Source organism: Papaver somniferum, chromosome 9 (assembly GCF_003573695.1).
Source record: "Papaver somniferum cultivar HN1 chromosome 9, ASM357369v1, whole genome shotgun sequence".
Taxonomy (NCBI): Eukaryota; Viridiplantae; Streptophyta; class Magnoliopsida; order Ranunculales; family Papaveraceae; genus Papaver; species Papaver somniferum.
In genome coordinates this window covers 142,635,922-142,657,413 of record NC_039366.1, presented here as the reverse complement: position 1 = coordinate 142,657,413, position 21,492 = coordinate 142,635,922, and the positions used below count along the sequence as shown (strand labels likewise).

The window sequence follows — 21,492 nt, the reverse complement described above, 5'->3', positions numbered from 1 at the left end:
ATAGATATGTCTCGGACTAGGATAGAATGTGTAGTTGAGCGCTTTAGACTTCACGGCGTTCATCGATTGAAGACGAATAACTTCATCAACAAAAGGTATGTGGAGACTTGATCTCATATATCACTCAGAAGTCTATTCTATTATGTCTCATATTGAGACAAAAGTCGTATAACTATATAGACTTTACATTATACACATTTGATATTTCGAGCTGAGTTTAACTCGCTTATATCTGTCTCGAAATATGTGTTGGTAAGCTTTTTGCTTTAACCACGTTCATCATTATTCTTGACGAAAGTCAAAAGATGATCATGTGAAAATCACCTGGTAACATCTTACGTGATTTGTGTGAGACAATCATTTGATGTAGGCTCGGAATGTTTCGTATTGATCATCCGATCACTTGAAAATTGCTTATAAGTTAATAGTTTGTGGGAGACAACTATCGTTGTCTTCTAAGAATATTTCAATGATAGAAATGGGAGTTAAGAGCTAAAAACCCATATCTGGATACATTAAGGTTTGTGTACTTAGTGTACGAACTGTTTTGACGGAATTCATGACCGGAAGTTTGCATACCCGTTCGCAAACTTATTCAACTGTTTAAGTCAGGGTACTTAAATTTCCATACCCGTTCGCAAACGGATTTAACTGTTCAAGTCCGAGAACCAAGTTTGCGTACTCGTTCGCAAACGATTACAACTGAGTTCGATTCGGAGCTAAAGTTTGCGTACCCGTTTGCAAACTGTCGGCTTGTGACCAATGTCTGAAACTTAAGTTTGCATACCCGTTTGAAAACCTAAGTGGTTCGAGTTCTTAAATCGGTTAAGTATGAATTCATACTCATGAATAAATACATTTATAAATTAAGGAATGCCATCTTTGCAAACCGTGGATAAAATGTTCATGAACTGATTCTTTTGAATCAATACGATTTTGCTTTCATTGTGTCTTGTATACTTCTATGAGAATATAAACAATTGAACAACTCTATGAGTAACACAATTAGATTCATTTGATTATCAATTGATCTAGAAATGTTAAGATGAACAAGGTTAAGAGAAAAGTGTTCATATGGCTAACTTCGGTTAACTGTTATTGAGCCAACTCAATATACACGTTTAGGTACGGTTATCCATATCTAAATGAAGGTATATTTCATTTGTGTGTAACAAGCTAAAGACCATCTAACGGTGGAAAGATATTAGATTGAATCATAAATCAGGTTTCATCTAACGGTGAATATTGAATGCTTTGTTAGCAAGGTAACATTGATTGCAAACCCTGATTTGAAGACTATATAAGGGAGAACTCTAACAACTGGGAAACCTAATACCCACACCTCCTGCGTGATAGTAGTTGCAACTAGAGTCGATTCTCCTTTAACCTAGGTTTTTCCTAAAACCATTATAGGTTAACGACTTAAAGACTTCATTGGGATTCTGAATCCAAACCCAACTATTTTCTATGTAGTTGCGTGTTCTATCGTATTGAGTACTATCTTATCTAAGATTTTCTCGATATTTATCTCTGATAGGTAAGATATATAAAGTAATCACAAAGCTTTTCGTCTCATTCTTTGTGATTCCATAATAACTTGTTTTACTACCATATAGTTAAGTTATTGTGAGGTGATTGATATTTCTAGGCTGTTCTTCGGGAATATAAGTCTGATATATCAATTGGTTCATGTTCACCTTGATTTATCAAAAGACTGAACAAAAACTTCGTAGGTATTTCTGTGGGAGACGGATTTATCTATTCTAATAGACTTTTTTGTGTGAGACATATTTGTTTATCAAGTCTTCGACTTTGGGTCGTATAAACTCTTAGTTATGGGTGAGATCAACTAAGGGAATCAAGTGTGTGGAGTCCTGCTTGGATTCAGGGGCGTAAGGAACGCGACTGTACCTTAATCAGTGTGAGATTGGTTAGGGCTCAACTACATTCCAGTCCGAAGTTAACTTGTGGTAGGCTAGAGTCTGTAGCGGCTTAATACAGTATGGTGTTCAAATCTGGACTAGCTCCCGGGGTTTTTCTGCATTTGCGGTGTCCTCGTTAACAAAACTTCTGGTGTATGTGTTATTTCCTTTCCGCATTATATTTTCTATATAATTGAAATATCACAGGTTGTGCGTAGTTCAATCAACTGGTAAATCCAACCTTTAGTTGTTGATTAAAATTGATTGACACTTGAACATTGGTCTTTGGTACCGTTCAAGTTGTTCTCATAATAATCAGGCTCACAGATTTCTATCTGTTTGATTTGCTGATTACATTGAGAAACAAAGATATAACTCTTGGATATATTTTCTTTGATTGAGTCTAACTGTCTAGTTGATTCTCTTGGAATTATATTGGAGTTAGTCCATACAGATTGCCTAAACGAAATATTGGGTGTGGTTGTTAGACCCCCGCTTTTTCAGTAACAAATAATTATTCTGTCTCATTACTCCGTTCCATGGCTGATCCTCAGCTGGATTCCATGCATTAATAATAGATAATCATTTTATTTTATTTCTCCATTTCATGGCTGATTCTCAGCTGAATTTCATGAATTAGTAATAAATATTCACTGACCGGGCATCTGGGACACCACCGAGTAAGCCCCGAGAAAAATAGTGCGAGTGTACTTAGCAAATAACGCACAAACGAGCACCCGAACGCCCGAACGAGCATTCAAAAATATGGACGAACGAGGAAACCTATGCAAAATAGGGAAGAAAAATAAAATTAATAAATAATAAAAGAGGCGCCTAAGGGACCGAGCCCACCGGCCGGCCGGTCATCCCGCCGTGGCCGGCCCCACGCCTCTCTGTAATTTTACCTTATTTTATTATTTTTCCTAATCTCATGAAAACTCCTTCATTTGAGCAAAACTCTTAGTTTCACCATATTTTCCTTCAGACGATGAAAAAGAATAATAAAAAATAAGGAAATGTGTCACGGACCGCGCCGCCTAGCCGCCAGCCATGCCCTAGCCGTGACCGGTCTGACACCCTATAATCCCTTATATTTTATTATTATTATTATTATTTCCTTCATCTTATGAAACTCCTTCGTTTGAGAAAAAACCCTAGTTTTGCATATTTCTCAAATATTTCTCAAACCATCAAAAGGCCAAAAAGTCAAATGGTCACATGACCGACTAGGCTACTCACGACAAATATTAAAATATTATTATATTCTCAAAATATTGGTCGCACGAGCAAAGTTCTACTTGCTCATTCGAGAAAAATTGAGAGTTTCAGTCAAGATCAAACTCTTCTGAAAACCAAAAATATTTCTCAAACGCACACCAGAAAATACCAAAATTCTCAGGATCAAGACACGGACATTGTGGTGACACGAGCATGCCACCTTGACCGACCAAGGTCGACCCTTAGGCTTGCAAGGAGCCGGTCCCACACTTCTTCATAATTTTGACCTAATTAGCTTTCAACAGATCATGTTGGGTTCAAAGTTCAAACCCTTTCCAACTTGGAATTTGCTCAATCGACCACCAGCTGGTCCCACGACCACCAGCTGGTCCCACGACCACCAGCTGGTCCCACGACCACCAAGGGTCGGTTTCACACCCCTTGGACGGTCTCTGATCTCTCCATAATTAGGTTTCATTACCTAATGCTCAGATGAGCACTCTTTTAAAAAATGATTAAACCAGCATTTAATCATCCTTTCACCAACTGGTCAACAAAGAATTTTGGTGCATGCTTACTCGAGTACCTGGGCGCTACATGGTTGGTCATCATCCCATGTAGTCGGTCCCTCCTTCACTTAGTGGTCGATTTTCGGTAAATCGTCAATTGATCAACAATCGATTGAAATTAGGGAAATTAGGGTTTTGAACTGAATACTCTGCAAATCATAATTCTGAGCAAGTTCAAGCACTAATAATTTTCTATTGATCCAGCAATCAACATATTGATTAATGATATAATATTGGGTCCAACTGCCAATATTTTTAATTAATATTTTATTTGGTCATGTGAGCAATATTTGGTCAGACTATCAATATTGGTTCAACTATCAATATTCAGTGATCCATCGAACGAGCAATATTTGCTCAAACGAGACTAGTAATATTGATTCAACTATTAATATTTAATAATTCATTAATTGAGCAATATTTGCTCAGAAGAGCAATATTTGCTCAGACTATTAATATTCATCATGTTGATCCAATTATCAACATCCATTCGAGAACTATGCATATGTCCCAACAGACATGTTCAATCCATCATAGAGCACATGGAAATCATGCTCGACTGAACAATACTTAGACTCATCGTCTAATGATGAGACATCAATCACGTCACATGAGGGGATATTAGTTAGGGTTTTGGTTTGGCGTCCCACGATACGTGTGTTCATCCACGATGAGAAATGTGAGTAAGTCGTGCAAGCAGTTGAGGAAATTATCAAAGTAGTGGGTGGACAATCAACCAAGTCTCCGCACAACCTGGAACTGGTTTAACCACGATTTTCCACTTTCCCACTCTTTCACTCGAGCAACCGTCACATGTACTGGAGGTCAATGTGTCTACATTCTGGCAATATAAATAAGTCTCTGAATTCATGATTGAGGAGAAGGCAGGCAACGTTCATCTAAACCAAGAATTTTCAGTAACTCTCAATAGAGCAGAATTCACTCAATCATTTAGAACTTATTTTCATCTGAACCCATCAGTTCATGAAACTTGCAGAAACCTACAACACATTCACAATCCTTGATCACCATTGATCTCACACACTTCTCAGTTCAGTCCGGAGCTAAAGTTTGTGTACCCGTTTGCAAACTGTTGGCTTGTGACCAATGTCCGGAACTTAAGTTTACGTACCCATTTGCAAACTTAAGTGGTTCAAGTTCTTAAATCGTTTAAGTATGATTTCATACTCATGAATAAATACATTTATAAATTAAAGAATGCAATCTTTGCAAACCGTGGCTAAAATGTTCATGAATTGATTCTTTTGAATCAATCCGATTTTGCTTTCATTGTGTCTTGTATACTTCTAGGAGAATATAAACAATTGAAAACAACTCTATGAGTAGCATAATTAGATTCATTGGATTATCAATTTATCTAGAAGTGTTAAGATGAACAAGGTTAAGAGAAAAGTGTTCATATGGCTAACTTCGGTTAACTGTTATAGAGCCAACTCAATATACACATTTAGGTACGGTTACCCATATCTAAATGAAGGTATATTTCATTTGTGTGTAACAAGCTAAGATCATCTAACAGTGGAGAGATATTTCTTTGGTTTTAAGCAGACTTAACTTCAATCTTAAATCAGGTTTTCATCTAACGGTGAATATTGAATGCTTTGTTACTAAGTTATCTTAGCTTTGATTGAAACCAAACCCTGATTTGAAAGACTATATAAGGGAGAACTCTAGCAACTGGAAAACCCAATCCCAGCACTTTCATGTGTCCTGGTTGCAACTAGAGTCGATTCTCCTTTAACCCAGGTTTTTCCAAAACCATTATAGGTTAACGACTTGAAGACTTCATTTGGATTCGTGAAGCCAGATCCAACTATTTTCTCTGTAGTTGCGTATTTTGATCTTACTTGTTCTATCATATTGAGTACTATATTCTCTAAGATTTTCTCAAGATTTATCTCCAATAGGTAAGATATAAAAAGTAATCACAAAGCTCTTCGTCTCATTCTTTGTGATTTCACAATAACTTCTTCTATTACCATATAGTTAAGTTATTGTGAGGTGATTGATATTTCTAGCTGCTCTTTGATAGTATAAGACCGGATTATCAATTGGTTCTTGTTCACCTTGATTTATCAAAAACCAGAACAAAAACTTCATAGGTACTTTTGTGGGAGACAAATTTATCTATCAGAATAGGCTTATATGTGGGAGACATATTTGTTTATAAGTCTTCGACTTTGGGTCGTATCAACTCTTAGTTGTGGGTGAGATCAGCTAAGGGAATCAAGTGCGCAGAATCCGGCGTGGTTCTATAGGCGTAAGGAACGCGACTGTACCTTAATCGGTGTGAGACTTGGTTAGGTATCAACTATATTCCAGTACGAAGTTAACTTGTAGTAGGCTAGTGTCTGTAGCGGCTTAATACAGTGTGATGTTCAAATATGGACGAGGTCCCGAGGTTTTTCTGCATTTGCGGTTTCCTCATTAACAAAATTTATGGTGTCTGTGTTATTTCTTTTTCGCATTATATTTGTTTATATAATTGAAATATCATAGGTTGTGCATAGTCCAATCAGTAAATCCGACCTTAATTGTTGGATAAGACTTGATTGGCGCTTAGGGATTGGTCTTTGGTACCGTCCAAGTTATTTCTCATATCAATCAGGCTCATAGGTTTCTATCTGTTTGATTGCATATTGTATTGAGAAATTGAGATATAACTCTTTGATATATTTCTTGGTTGAGCTCGCTTTATAAGATGGTGCTCTCAGAAATATATTAGAGTTAGTCCATACAGATAGTCGAACGAATTATTGGGTGTGGTTGTTATACCCCCGCTTTTTCACTTATGATGGGTATGTAAGGGAACAATCATGAAGATGTGATGATAGTTATACTTCTGATCAGTTATTTTCTAGTAAAGTGTAGATGTCAGAGAGTTTGGAACTCAAAACTTACAATCCTTATCTTCAACGACCTGAGATTAGAGAATTCAACTATAAATAGGTCCTCTATTTCTCCAAGCTGTCACGAACTTTCTCATAACCCCTTAGAGCAACAACTTGTTCTCTGATCTCTCTCTTCATATGCTTCCATCCCTAAGACCAGTCCTAAGCCTTCTTCCCTATGACTAAATCATCCTTTGAACGGCCACTGTGCGTGGTTTAAGCGAAGACTGTTCGTGCTCAACCTCCCGTAACTCACTTTCAAAAACCCTAGAATCCCACTTCTAATCTCTCTCAGATTTTAGGTAACTACATTTCAGCGGCCACAGTGGGAGGTTGTCCACTCAGTTACAGATCTAAATCACGGTGTTCATTAGGAAGGAAGTTGATTTCACTAATCCAAACACAAAAAAACGTTCCATTGATCATTCAGTCTCTGTAAATCTATTACATGCTTAGCCGAGAGAGTTATTCCTACCAACACTTTCTCTCTCTTTCGTGTTTGACCTTAGTAAATAAGTTAATGACGCCCGGATCACCCGAAACTTTCCCTCTATGTAAAAAACGTCCCAGTAACCTATTTCCGCAATAATCTACTACTAATCCTTGAAAACGTTGGGTAAGGACCAAGGCAAGCTCCTGGGGACTCAACAGAATCTTGCAAAACCTCAGATCGACATCCAGACTTATCTGAAAACGCCTTTAGAGTTGCCAATAGGGATAGATCCAACAAAATAAGATCGAGTACACGTTTCCTAAAGAAGGAGTACTAAAACTGATGAGAATAGCACGAACAAGATCCAGTTTGTCTGCAATTGACCTCACCGGAGAAGATGAAGCTCGTTATGAACGTGACAGATCAAAGGAGAAACCATCCAATCGAAATTATCACTCTCAAGTACTTCAAAGACAAACGATGCTCTAAAATTAGATATTTTGACGAATATTTGCTCAAAAATTCATTTAGGTCAAGAACCCTCAATCTGATCACATGGGACTCAGGAAGTTTACCCCACTTTACTATTTTACTTATAACTCTTTCATTCTGTATCAAATTGACCTAGTTCTTTTTTTCGTCGGGTTTTCCTTTTCGTCGTCTACATGATGAACTTAACGAAAACTTGGAAAGGATCCAAACAATTCTTGACCTAGTAAAAAGCGTTGCAGAGCCATATAGGGTCATATATCGCCAGCCAAGATAAATCTTGTTGTACTTCCTGCTTCAGATGATCATGACCAGAACGCGACAAAGTATAAGACGAGACTAGATTCCAAGACGACGCTCGGCCAAAGATCATACTTCTCCGAAGATGTAAAGTCGCCGGTCGATATGCTATCTCAACACCCATCCGTCATAAAGAAGGGGAGTCCTAGCAATTGTACGACCAAGTCTCGATGAACCTCCATCTCAGCTACATCAACGATTATCCAGTATCATTTTTTGATGGGACCTCAGTTCACTCAAGATGGAGAAGCAAAGTATCTTTGTAGTCGAATCTATCAAGGAAAAAGAGACGTGTAGTGATACTCTTGAGGTTAACTATTCAGGATATTCATCCAGACGCTTGCTAACAGTTCCCACAGTCAAAGCCTCTTCTATTCGAAAGACCATCTCGATAAGATAAACCATGTGTCAGAGTCGGATGTGACGACCGAATAGCAAGATGCGACGACCACTTATGGGTTCCAAAATCAGAAAACCACTTCCTCAAGTTGGGATGTACCGTGGGGACTTTCGAAGAACTCAATCATCATCAACCTTAGCGCAAACCATATTTATATTATCCTTAAAACACGTCTCTTGGATTACTAGCTCTATAATGGGTTCACTGTTGTACTGGTCCTATGACGTGTCTACTTCTCTTAATTTTGGTTTACCATCTCCCAGAAGAAAGATGGATCTCGATAGATGATTTGGCTAAACAAGTTCACATGAATCCCTGTCAAGACACCTAGTAGAGGCGGAACAACAACTTCATCTTGTCCGGGAAGACACATGCGGCCATACACTCTGCATGACTCTCCATAGACGTCTCTAACCCGCAAATTATCGCTTTCTCGCCTTTAAGACTAAATCTCTTACGGTACAAGGGTTTTACTTCATTTTTCCAAGCGTCTCGAGTCGATAAGAATCCCTAGTCATATATCAAACTGGGGAATAACGAGAAACCGTGCTACACACCTTTGCATGACCAACAAGAGGTGACCCTGACATCCAGTTTCCAGATAAAGATTTAGAAACAATCAATGCAAGAGTCTCTAAAGCTTGGTACACATCGAGACCATTCAACTCCTCAAACCCACATCACAACATGTTATTACTTGGGGACTATGAGATTAGAGTTTGGCCTTCAAAATCGTGAAAGGGAATCATCCGTGACTCGATAAATATCGCATCTCTCTTCAGTATCGTCGAATTCTCCTCCGTCAGCATCTTCTCTGTATTCGGCAATTGGAACTATGTCCCGGATCCTGACTAAAGATGTGATGGTTCAAATCTGGATATTTTCGTCCCTATAAGATGTTTTAGGGTTTTATATGCGTGCAACATGACTATATCAAGTAAAAGACGCATTCAAATTATTCTTCAACAATGAACGCATGCAAGAGACAAACTAGGGTTCGCAATCAGTTTGAATAGGAGTATACAGTTTCCAGTCTACTCGGACGCGTATCATACTTTAGTCACATAACTCAACGAACCGGGACAAATGGGTAGAGAATTCGATAACACACCATTGATAAAAATATTCGTCCATGTCTCTCCTACCACGTGTTAAAAGGGAATGATATTTCAAAATACAGTCCAAGAGATGTCATCAAAACACTTGAAGGAATTGTTGCTAATTATTTGAATTCCCGGGTTTAACTTCACGTGGGTTTATCATCAGAAAAACAATCTCCAAATCATAATTTTACTTTAATAAATGAAAGTCAGGTCTTTTATGTTCGATAGTTGGGGTCAACCACTGATATCATATGTCAAACGAAGTTTCCACAGCTTCTGGAGTGAAGGACGCGCAAAGGAGGAACACCTATTATGAATTTAACTTAGGGTTTTCACCTACTCGCATACCCGCCGAAGCAATCTAGGATTTGCATCAAGTTCGAACTCCTGAAGGTCCCCTTCCTTTAACAGATGCATACGGGAAAGGTTCAAAGAGAGAATATCAACCCTTAAGAAAATCATCCAGCAAACGTCCCTAGAGAAAATCTCTTTCTTCATGTTCAGTTGCTTCACTTCGGCCTCTGCATCTCGAGCCGTCTGCTTAGCATATTCCAGCTCTTCATCTACCATACACAACTCATATTAAGAACCTCTATGAACTCAATTCACCCAAACGGACCCTGACAGAATCGAGCCACTCTCACAACCACCTCATACTAAAAGCAAAGATTCTCCCCGGTTGTCACCGAGTTTCCCAGGTTTACAAGATCATCAGAAGCAAGACCATTCAGATTTATCATTCTCACGATATAATCCATCGCCCGCCTCATCCGCATTCTACCAAGGTCGAACTCATTCTCACCATGAAGAGTACTCTACAAACAAATACAAGATCAAATAAGGCTGCAAAGTTCAAACTACATAAGTTAAAATCAAGGGAGCAACAACACAGGACTATGGTTTGATTTACATGAACACCAGTCTTTTCCCCTAAAGCATTGTCCTCTCCTAATATCTTCAAGCCTTATCTTCTCCTAATCCCTTCAAGCATACCCTCATGCCTAGAGTCCTATACTTATCAAGAAATCCATCTCACATCTCAATAGATACTCGTGGATTTTTTTGGGCCCACACTTTAACAAAGGATCAAGGGAAATACGTTTTCTTCACGACAAAGAGTATAAATATAAAATCAAATGATGGGGATGTCTCTGACCTAAGGATACAAGATTCACGATATAAACCAAGCTAAGTAAGGGTAGTGAAGTCATAATACTCCAAGGGGTTGTGGTTGAAGCAAGAGAACACTTTAAGAGTCCAACTGAAACAAGGATTCCTTCGGTAATTCAGATTGATGTACATTGCAGCGCGGAGACTTAAAAACTGATGCCAAACCATAAGGAATTTCGGGGTGCTTCCTGAATAAAATATGTTACTCTATGTCTTACCAGAAATATACCAAAAGGGAGCCTCAAACGGACTTACGAGCTAGGATATGTGGTCCCAACACCGAAGTAAGTACAATCTGAAAACTCCTGAAATTTTTATATAGGATTTCTGAAGTCAAAAGTATACACAAATATGATTGACCAAACAAACTCGGAATCAAGTGATTCTTTTTGAATTAGAAAGATTATCCTCTTACCTTTAAATTTTGGGGACGGGGACTCAAATCGGAGTCCGAATGAAGAGTTTACAACCATTCTATGCAAACCTCTCAAAACTGAAGTTTTCTGACGAACACCTAAACGAAGAGTCCTAATACAAACAGAACGTGTGAAAGAAGGATGGAACGACCTCCATAACTAGGTCACGCCTAAAATAGGTGGAAAATATTTTTATTTTCAAGCCTAGCTCAAAAGGGAAGCCATCAAGAAAAAGGAAAAAGGATTTGGAGCTAAAAGAGGAAATTAGAGAAATTTGGATCAAATAAGGAAACTGAGGGTTTTTTTCTTCTAAAATCCCTCCAAGCCGAGGACAAGCTCTTCCAATGCATGATAATTCTATCCTAATCCAGTGGGACATCACTTATTCTCTCGGGATTTTCTCAGAGGGATCAAAGTCGAAGGGAATTAGGGTTTTGACGAAAAATATCCATAATTTCAAGAATTTTACGGAAAAGAGATTTATTCCAAAAGAGAAAGGATGGAGCCTCTCCCCATTCTCTTGGACGGTTCTATACATCTCTATCAATCTCTTTAAGTTCATTACTCTTCAATAAAAACGAGTTCATAAGGAATTTTGACCAAAATACCCTTATTTTTGCAATTCTGAGTATTTTCAAAGAACAAAGCCCTAATACAGCCAGAGACCGACCAATATCTCATCTACTCATTCCATAGACCTCATACACGTGAATATTGAGTTCTCTAAGTGTTCTAAGAATAACAGGATTGATATGGAATCCAGAAAAGCAGAATTTCAGAGAAAATAAAGGGAATTTAGCTCAAACAGGGAAGTTTGAGTTCATAATTTTCAAAACGAAGACCATACATGCGCCTATCTCCCTATATCAATCCGTGACCATGATAAAGAATCTCACAAAGTCTTTCATGTCAGAAAAATAAGGCTCATATTGGTTTTTGACGAAAAAACCCTTGGTTTCAAAGATAGGCATTTTTTCTCGAAAAAGGGGTGTCTGATTAGTATAAGGGATTGAAAGAGCTCTCGTCATACAAGGTGCTAACCCTTAAATACATGCACGCCTACCAAGCCTCTTCAAGCATCTCCAGAGTGTCTGAAGGAGTCAGATGAAGACAAAAAAAGAAATTAGGATTTAAGCGCAGTACAAGCCTGAATTCAGAATTTACATGGGATAGGGACTCTGTAACTTCAAAAGTAAGTGCCAATTTATTCTCATAGGATTTTTCCAACCTCACGTACATCCAGGAAGCCGCTCAAATCCTCTCTTCCCCAAATACTCACTTGCACAAACTCAGAAGCTCAATGATGCACAAAGAGAGGAAATTAGGGTTTTGTCCAAGTAAACCCTAATTTGCAAATCCCATTCGACCGAGATGGAAATTTTATCTATACAAGACTCGTTTCCCATTTCCGATGATGCTTCCCAATGTGAGAGCCTAAAGGGATTCCATGTCCAGGTTCAATTCCAAGATCAGAGTTGCACGGAAGGAAGGAGTTAAGGCTTTGATAAAAAAAAAACCTAATTCGCAATTCTAGTATCTCAGGTCTTAAGGATCAATTGTCATACTAGTAACGTCACCTAACACAAAGTCCTAGAAAGCTCCTAGGTCCAAAGTTGATTTGAATTCCAGAATCAGAGCAAGCAAAGACCAAGCAGCAATTCAGGGTCTCCGCAAGTGGATTGTAATTTCGTGGTTGAACGATTCGTAACCATCTATATACTCAATATAGAACAATCAAGGTTCTACTCTGAGTAGGGGACTTAATGTAAATGGTGAAATTTGGATAAGGGTCAAAAGTGTCATTTCAAGACCATGGACAAAATTCAACTCTCATGGGAGAGATTAATACCTTGGCCCTCAAGGCACCCTTAGCTAAGATTTCTAGTATACGTTCCCGCGAGACACTGCTGGTCGTGATGCCGTGGATCCTAGCGCACATCCTCGACGAGATACTGCTGGTCACGTAGGTTCACAACGGACTTATGACCTAGAGTGGATATGTGCATGTATCCTGTAAGCACGACTCACCTTATCATCGCGAGATACATTGGTCATGTCTGCTCTAGGATCTGACTCGACTTACTGAGGTTTTCGAATAATTCCATGGACATCCCCGCGAGATACGCTAGTTATCTGCCTCTGGGCCCTTTCGAAAGACTCATAGAAAATCCTTTCGAGATATACTGGTCTTGTTGGCCCCATCATATGGCCACATAGTTGATTCCTAGCACATCTCTGCAAGATACGCTGGTCAAAGACAAGTGAGCCAAAGTCTTGCAGAGACATTAATCAGGCGCACAAAGCCATTTCTCTCTTTTCAGGACGAGTCTCAGCTGACCACAGAGAGATTCAGATCCGTTAAGAAAATCCACGTTGAGATTTTGATCCGTCCTTAAAATTTCGGAGAGATTCACATCTCTCTGCAAAATCTTGGAGAGATTCAAGTCTTTCTTCAAAATCTCGGAGAGATTCACATCTCTCTGCAAAATCTCGGAGAGAATCAAATCGTTCTTCAAAATCTCGAAGAGATTCACATCTCTTCTCGAAATCCCAAAGAGATTCACATCTCTCCACAAACTCTCAAAGAGATTCAAATCTCTTGGGAAATCTCAGACAAGATTGAATATTCCTCATGGTAGGCACGAGCCTCATGAAGGAATGGAGTCTCCTTTTCAGACTCTCCACGCGAATTCTGAGGCATCCCATGCCTTTTCACGTGACTTATCCTAGTCATTCTTACAAATCGGAGAATATCTCTCTATCTTGGCCAACTCGGCTAAAGAGAATATTTCTCTCTCTCAATACATCATCACAAAGGCTGACTCAGCTTCACATAAATGGAGGGATAACAATTAGGGTTTTGATATGGCGTTCTACGACACGTGTGAGAAATACCCGGCTTATTTCTCACCGCAGAATAGAGTAAAGGCGGTGGAATAATGAGATAAACTCAACCTAGTTTATCTCTATCTATTCCTGAAGAGACATGAGAATTGCTCTGCACGGCACGAAAAGCAATCCTTATCTTCATCGACATGAGATTAGAGAATTCAACTATAAATAGGTCTTCTATTTCTCCAAGCTATCATGAACTTTCTCATAACCTCTTAGAGCAATAACTTGTTCTCTGATCTCTCTTTATATGCTTCCCTCCCTAAGACCATCCCTAAGCTTTCTTCCATGTGACTGAATCAGCCTTTGAACGACCAGAAACCCTAGAATCCTACTTCTAACCTCTCTCAGATTTTAGGTAACTACAGTGTGTTGGGACCTTAGTCCCACATTGGTTAGATGTGAACGAATTGGGTAGTTTGTAAGTCAATGAGATCCCCCATCTAGTCAACCGGTTTTCGAGTTGAGTTCTACCCATGAGCTTATGACGAGTTGGGGTCGGTACCCTAACATTTTGGTATCAGAGCTAACCACCACGACCCATGCCCGCTCCACGGAAGGGGTGACCTATAGGCTAGATTAAAGTGTAGGGGCAACTATGTATGGGCGTAGTTGCCACCAGCATTGAATACTGGTAGGCGAGTGGAGCCGCCATAAGAGAAAGGGCTACCGTCCGTCCAGTGTCAACAGAGTGGGCCAACGAAGACGTTGGGTCTGGAAGCGTGGTGGGATGTTGGGACCTTAGTCCCACATTGGTTAGATGGGGCTGAATTGGATAGTTTATAAGTCAATGGGATCCCTCATCTAGTCAACCGGTTTTCGAGTTGAGTTCTACCCATGAGCTTATGACGAGTTGGGATCGGTACCCTAACACAGTGTGTATCTCATCATAATATGTGGTTATGTAATTTGCAACTTTGGTCTCATATATGTTAGTATTCTGAGTCATAAATAGAGTAAATTTCTTCAGAATATCATTTTTAAAAGTTTGATCCTAAGGTTTATTGGTGACCACCAAATTGTGTCCAATAACGTTTATGTTATGCGCGCACAAAATTGCATACTACCGGATCCGGAATTTGTAAAACTATGGATGCCTCTAATGTTGAGAAAGGAAAAGCAAGCACTGCTCTAATCATTCTTGATTGTGTAGGTGGATGCCATCAGGCAAAAGGAAAATACATATATTGAGGAGTGAATCCCGAATACGCAATGGAACACACTGGTTATATAGCAGTAGTGGATGCAGTAAGCCGGGTGAAAGTTTTGAGGCTTAAAAAAGTGGTTTTGGAATCTGACGGTAAAGTGGTTGTTAAGTCCTAAATGAATTCCGACCCAGTTATGTTTTAGAAATTAAGAATAAGAATAAAATGTATGGTAGTCATGGTTGTTTTTGTTGAGAGGTTTGCTAGCTCACTCATTAACTAAAAATCAAGGGAAGAATGTGTTGATTTTGAACATTATGATATTATGCCACCGGATATCTTACATAAGGTTAGACTATCACTTTGCCACGATTTATAAAGGGATACCAGTATTATTTGGGGGGTGATACCATTTCATATAGGACAAATAAATATTAACAGATCCTGATCGTCGGATCACTCAATTGGTATCACTCCCGTTAATTGGACCGATCGACCTGAGGGCCAGAAGGTCCCGTAGGGAGGGAGTCCCTTTTATGACCATTTTTTTGTCAAATGGACCCTAACACAAATTTAAAAAAGATTTAGAAAAATGTATGTGTCAAGTTTAGATATGGTCCGTTGGATCACATAGCTCAAAAACAAGGAATTAATGTGAGCCGTTCATCTGATAAGGGATTTCTGTGTGAAAATTCGATATCGTTCGTTGGATTGAAGCACGGATTTGATGAGAGTCGTTCATCTATAAAGGATTAGAAACCGTAACTAATATCAGCACCACCAAATTTAAAAATATCTATTCCTTCAATAAAACCGCCGGTACAACCGTCGCCACGCCACTACCTTCACCACAACCACCAGACAACTACCGTCATCGCCACCTTTTACCATCAAAATTTAAAATCAAACAAAATAATCTTCAAAAAATCTATTTCTTCAATAAAAGGTTTAAAATATCAAAATGGTTGAGCCCGGCTATTATTCGGGGTGATACCCAGTATATATATATACATATATCAGTAAGACTCTTTTTGGTTCTTTTGTTGTAACCGTCCGCATTCAACTTGTGTGTTTCTCAATATTATTATCTTCGCCGAATTTTTTTTCCGTCCTTGCATGTTGCATGAGTATTTCTGATCCATCAACATCATAACGAATCACTAAACATACAAATCCTTAATAAATAAAAAAAACTCGTCTAAGTTGAGTAAATAATGTTCAGATTTCCATAATAGCAGTAGTGATGTGATTAGATCAAAAAATGCTCGATCAACACAGAACCAAATGTTTTCTTAGTGCTGCGGATATACTGGGTTCCTTCCTTCCGGCATTGTTCACCCACACCGTGCACACGGTGCACCTACAGCGATAGAAGCCCAGTGATTAATATGGCAGCAGATATATGCACTTCCTTCCTTTCATGAGATTCATCATCATAAAATCAAACGTATGTCCCATGGGTTTGATAGCACCCTGGTTGGAAGCATGACACATGTCAGTTGTCTCCTTATTCCCAAGCTGTTAGAATAAGGGTGATATTGTCTTTATCCATCCAAAGCGACACACCTCATCGAGGAAAACCCAGTCACAAGGAGGCAAAACCCCCCATCTCAGGTTTTCAAGCATCACTCAATATTCGGAATAAGTCAACCGTGACCATTGATATTTAATCTTACGGCTAATAATCCTTGATACCGACGGTTCGTTTCATTTCTTCCATAAAACCCTAGATAGATAAAGTTTCCTCTAGACGCCTCCCTCACTCTCTTCTGCAACAAGAAATACATGAAAAAAACAAACTCTCATCTACTGTGAGACTCAAAAACTGATCATCTTATTTTAACACACAGTCAACAAAATTGAAAACCCCAAAATTTCTCTAAGTTATTCCTTTTCTCGATGAGGGGCGGCAGCGAAATACAAGGATCTGTATGTTTCCGGTTAGATCTTTCTTAATTTCCATGTTCCTGTACTAGATTTAGTTTAACATGTAATCTAGGATTCATCAAAAATTTCTAATGATTGAAGTCTAATTACTTGGGATTTTACTAAAGGGGAAGATCTAGTGTGGGTGGGTGTTGTTTTTTTTCTTGTTTTTTTCCCCCTTTCCCATGCCGTCAGTAGGTATGAGAAGGTCTACTAGGATTTTTGTACCAAAATCTGTAAAAGATTTTGAAGGAGCAACAGTGTTAAGATCAGGTAAGCGATTGTCATCGCCGTTGTTTGTTGATTCTAAGGCAGCCAGGGGAAATGAAAATGAATGGTTTCCTCCGTCTATGGTTGAGAAATCATGTGGTGTGGTTGTTCCTTCTTTTCATCATAAAAGTCTTGTCAAAAGAAATGAATTTGTGGCTAAGCAAATAAAAAAGGAAAGTTCTTCTCTGTCCAAGAAATTGAATGCAACTGTAACCGTAACTAATGAGCCGAAGAAGAATAAAATGTATGGGAATGGGTATGGTAGAAAAAGGCTGAGATCAGTGGCTGAAGATGTGGTGGGTACCCTGACAGAAAGCAACAGAAAATTGGATTTTGATTCTGAGAAAAGGGGCTTGGATGAGGAGCGGAGGTATGGGATTTATTTTATTCGAAAACATCAAAGAAAGGCGATATCTTCAGAATCATCTGCATATCTAGCAATTGAACATTCTGATGGAAATAATGAGTTTTCAAAAATTAATAGTAAATCTGAAGAATTGGCGGGAAATTCTGGTTCACTTAGTTCTGAATCAAGAGACAGTCTTGATGTGATTGTTGAACCTTCTCCTTGTTGTTCTAGTCAGTTCAGTATTTTCTTAGTTTCACTTTTAAACTTCATGACAAGGGCAAGGGTTAGTATGTCAAAGCTTGTTGCGTTTATGTGTTCTGGTCCCATTGGTGAAACTTTTTCTCGGAATGGGATACATTTCTTCCCTGTAAGTTAGTATTTTCTACTGATTTTATTCTAGTTCTTGCGCTCTCTTCTCTTCTCGCTCACTGACTCACTCCTCCATTTGGTTCTGTTTTACAGGATCTATCATGCAGGAGAAGCGGTACTACTTTCGTGTCTAGAATCTGCAGAATTTGGGGTGCACAAGATTTTGTACCTATGTTTTCCTTGAACTTCAATTCAGCTCCATTTACATTTATAAGTCTGCATTTTAGAATGTTACTTCGATCTCAAAGTTCGATGGATGTACTTGAGAGGTATCTTGTGGGTGTGGTTATGAAGCCTCATGGAGCTAATGGCAGCAGAAAACGCCTTTCCTCTGAGATGGTGGTGGGGGTCTCTTTAAGCAAAATAGTGGCTTCTGTGAGTTCTTCTGCGAAGAGAAGAAAGGAAGTCAATTCTGTTTCTCAAAGAAGAATTTCAAGTCGGCGTAGGACCAATTCTAGGGGTGTTAAGACTTTTAGGTCCCTGAGGTTTAAAAGACCTCCTACCCTGATTTCGCAAAAGTGTGTTGATGAAGTTTCTGATATGTTTGGTACCGGAGTTGATGGTACTGATACCAGTTCTATAAACAAGGTGAAGAAGCCATTATCTAGTGGCACTTGCAGTGCTGATATTATCGAGGAGACGAATCAGAAGGGAGATACGATCTGCTGCAGCGCAAATGTCTTGGTTACAGAATCTGATAAGTGTTATAGAGCAGAGGGGGCGAAGATAGTGTTGGAGTATTCGGAATCAGACGACTGGTTACTTGTAGTGAAAGTGCAGGGCGTGACCAGGTTTATTCATAAAGCAGTAGATTTGATGAGGCCCCTTTGCACAACGAATCGTTTTACTCATGACCTGATATGGATAGGAAGAACTGATTGGAGGCTAGAGTTTTCTGATAGACAGGATTGGTCCATCTTCAAAGAACTGCACAGCGAATGTGCAGACAGAAATATGAAGGCAATGGCTGCTAGGGAAGTAGTCCCTGTTCCTGGGGTACATGAAGTGGAAAGCCATGGGGACTATAAAAATGTTTCTTTCGCACGACCCAATGCTTACATTAAGATGCATGGCAACGAGGTGGAAAGGCTTTTCGTAAGGAGGACTTCAAATTATGATATGGATTCAGATGACGAAGAGTGGCTTGGAAAACTAAACAATGACCTCTGTGGCGATGGTGGTCCTCTTAGGCTTGTGTCAGCTGAGAATTTTGAGAAGATGGTAGATATATTTGAGAAGGCTGCTTATTGTAAACCAGATGATGTCTCTGATGAGAGTAAAGCCGTTAAGCTTTGTCCTGATATGACGATGAATATATTTACAGCTGTCTATCATTACTGGGTGGAGAAACGGAAGAAGAAAAATTGTGCTTTACTGCGAGTGTTGCAGGTAGTCAGATGCTTTTGAACCCCTGCTTTAAGTCTTTAACCTTTTATTTATGCGTCGACTGTTTATTTTCTGTGTTACATTATATATTGTCTCTCAGCATATCCACCTTTTGGAGTTTGCATCCTTCCTTGCTTATAGAAATGGCTCTATATCCTGCTATTAGCCTATTACTGTAGTTCTTTTTCTTCTGGCTTCGTAGTTCTTTGTGTGTTCCATACTATTAGAAGTTCTGAAATTATGTGTACCATGAAGAACTTAAAGAAGGAAAACCATGAGATGTTGACTCGATGTCTTTCTATGTTCAGCAATTTAAAAAATGCAATATTTTGAATGCATCTGGATATCCTGTTTAGTGGTAGTTTTTCTACTTGTTTAGAAAGATTCTTTATGATTACATCTGAGCTTGTGCAATTCTTGCTTATCAGTGTGCTCCACCAAGGAAGCACGAGATGCTTCAAAAGCCCTTTCTTCGTAAGAAAAGATCATTTAAGAGACAAGCTAGCAAATGTGGAAATGGCAAACCAAGAACTTTCTTTCAAGGTGTGAATCCTTACTTTCCTTTTCTTTTCATATTATCCGTAGATTCTGATTAGTGATGTTCATTTTATCTTTTTGACCTGAACTTAGGATTGCAAACTACATATCGTTTGTTGACTGTTGACATAACTGCGATGACTCTGTGGACTGGATAAACCTCTGAGGGTTTCGTATCTCTGTGATATACATATAAAATTACTTAAAATGCTGGATACAACCCTTTCTTTCTCTCCATTGACATTCGTTGTAACAGATAAGTTAAATTTATGGACGGGAGCATAGGGGTTTAGTGTGGACCACCAAAAGATAAATTTAATAATCATAAATATTTTATGTTACCTCTGCAGATTACTTGGGAACATGGAAGCTTTGAAGATGTTTCACAATAGGTGTTTGAATAATTGAATATCATTGTTGAAAAGTATTTAAATTTCTCATCATCCTAAAAAGGACGCACACACAATTTTAGTGAAACCGTTAAGGATTGTGTGAAAGTAATGCTCTACTGTGTTGTCCACACTACGATTTATGACTAAAATTCTTTGTGTTCCGAAGATCTTTTTACAAAAAGAAACTCTTTGTAGCCATATCAATTTTGCTCTATCGTTGCGAAAAGGGTATACCTTGCTTGTTCATGCGTCGAATTTGGGATTTTTGAACAATGGTATGTTCATGCATGTTGTTTTTATTGACCTTTTGAGAGACTGTTTTGGAGTTGTAATTAGGGTTACTGTCACTTTTTTATTTATTTTATCAAGTATCTGGACTGTTGAGATCCGCAATACAATGTTTGTTACTTCAGGTTTCTATAGAATCTATCTTAATTATAGTGGGTAGAATACCGGGATCCTTAAAAGGCCAATCAGTGTCAACATTGAAATCCAGTAGAGTTTGAATTTAACACATATAGTGCTAGAGGAAGTATTGATAATCTTACATCTAATCTTTTGTTGATTATGCAGTTTTTGCGGAGGAACAAGAGCAGGATGCAAATCGCAGAGTTGAAGTTGCCAAGCACTCTGCAAAAATATCTGTAGAGTTAGCAGTTGTCAAGCGCAGAAGAGCCCAGGAACTCATGGAAATTGCTGACCTTGCAACCTACAAGGCTACCTTAGCTTTGAAAATTGCTGAAGCAGTTCAACACGAAATTCCTTCAGACGATTTTGTTACTTTCATCCTTAGTTAGATATCACTAAAGAGATGGGGTTAGTTTTTTGTTATGCCAAATAAATCTCTTTTTCTTCTCGTCTCCAAAGCAGGAGGCGGTTGGTGTTTCTTCTCTTCCTATCTCATGCCTCTTGTGGAGCTTTTGTGGGTCAAATTAGGAAGGACCTAAAGCCCTGTAATTTTTTGAGAGTGATGCTTCTGTACATATGATATCATCATTACGCGACATATTTGTAAAAACAACTTAGTACCAAGTATACAGGAAATTAGAATGCACGTAGAGGGTTTTTGTTGATTGTATCTGTGTTCGGCTTCAATTAGAGCATTTGCTGCTTCATTTTTGTTTATTGTATCGGTGTTTGGCTTCAGTTTAGACTTCAGAGTATAAAATAGTAATAAAACAGTAGTCTGGTCCCAGGAGATTGGGATTTTTTTTAATTGTCCAATTCGGCCCCCCAAGACTGGCTAGGATGGTCGTCTTGGAAGATAACTACACAGGAGTTCCATGCGTCATGT

General features: G+C 38.8%; 1 protein-coding gene across 2 annotated transcripts; it reads left to right on the top strand.

Moving 5' to 3' along the window:
* Positions 1-16,708: 16,708 nt before the first annotated feature.
* LOC113309871 lies at positions 16,709-21,278 on the top strand. 2 transcript variants are annotated; one of them, XM_026558393.1, is made up of 5 exons: positions 16,709-17,881; positions 17,977-19,272; positions 19,698-19,812; positions 20,157-20,198; positions 20,772-20,878. In XM_026558393.1, the coding sequence occupies exons 1-4, from the start codon at positions 17,081-17,083 to the stop codon at positions 20,180-20,182; spliced, it is 2,238 nt and encodes a 745-aa protein (XP_026414178.1). In that variant the 5' UTR covers positions 16,709-17,080; the 3' UTR covers positions 20,183-20,198; positions 20,772-20,878. The 2 variants fall into 2 exon arrangements, with proteins under 2 accessions (XP_026414178.1, XP_026414177.1); XM_026558392.1 differs by lacking the exon at positions 20,157-20,198 and having other exon boundaries at positions 20,772-21,278.
* The last annotated feature ends 214 nt before the right edge of the window (positions 21,279-21,492 follow it).

Excerpts from the sequence above, each read along its gene's own strand:
- LOC113309871 (XM_026558392.1), top strand. The coding sequence starts at position 17,081 with ATGCCGTCAGTAGGTATGAGAAGGTCTACTAGGATTTTTGTACCAAAA. Across the intron at positions 17,882-17,976 it reads ATGGGATACATTTCTTCCCT|GATCTATCATGCAGGAGAAG; the intron begins GTAAGTTAGTAT and ends TCTGTTTTACAG. Across the intron at positions 19,273-19,697 it reads CTTTACTGCGAGTGTTGCAG|TGTGCTCCACCAAGGAAGCA; the intron begins GTAGTCAGATGC and ends CTTGCTTATCAG.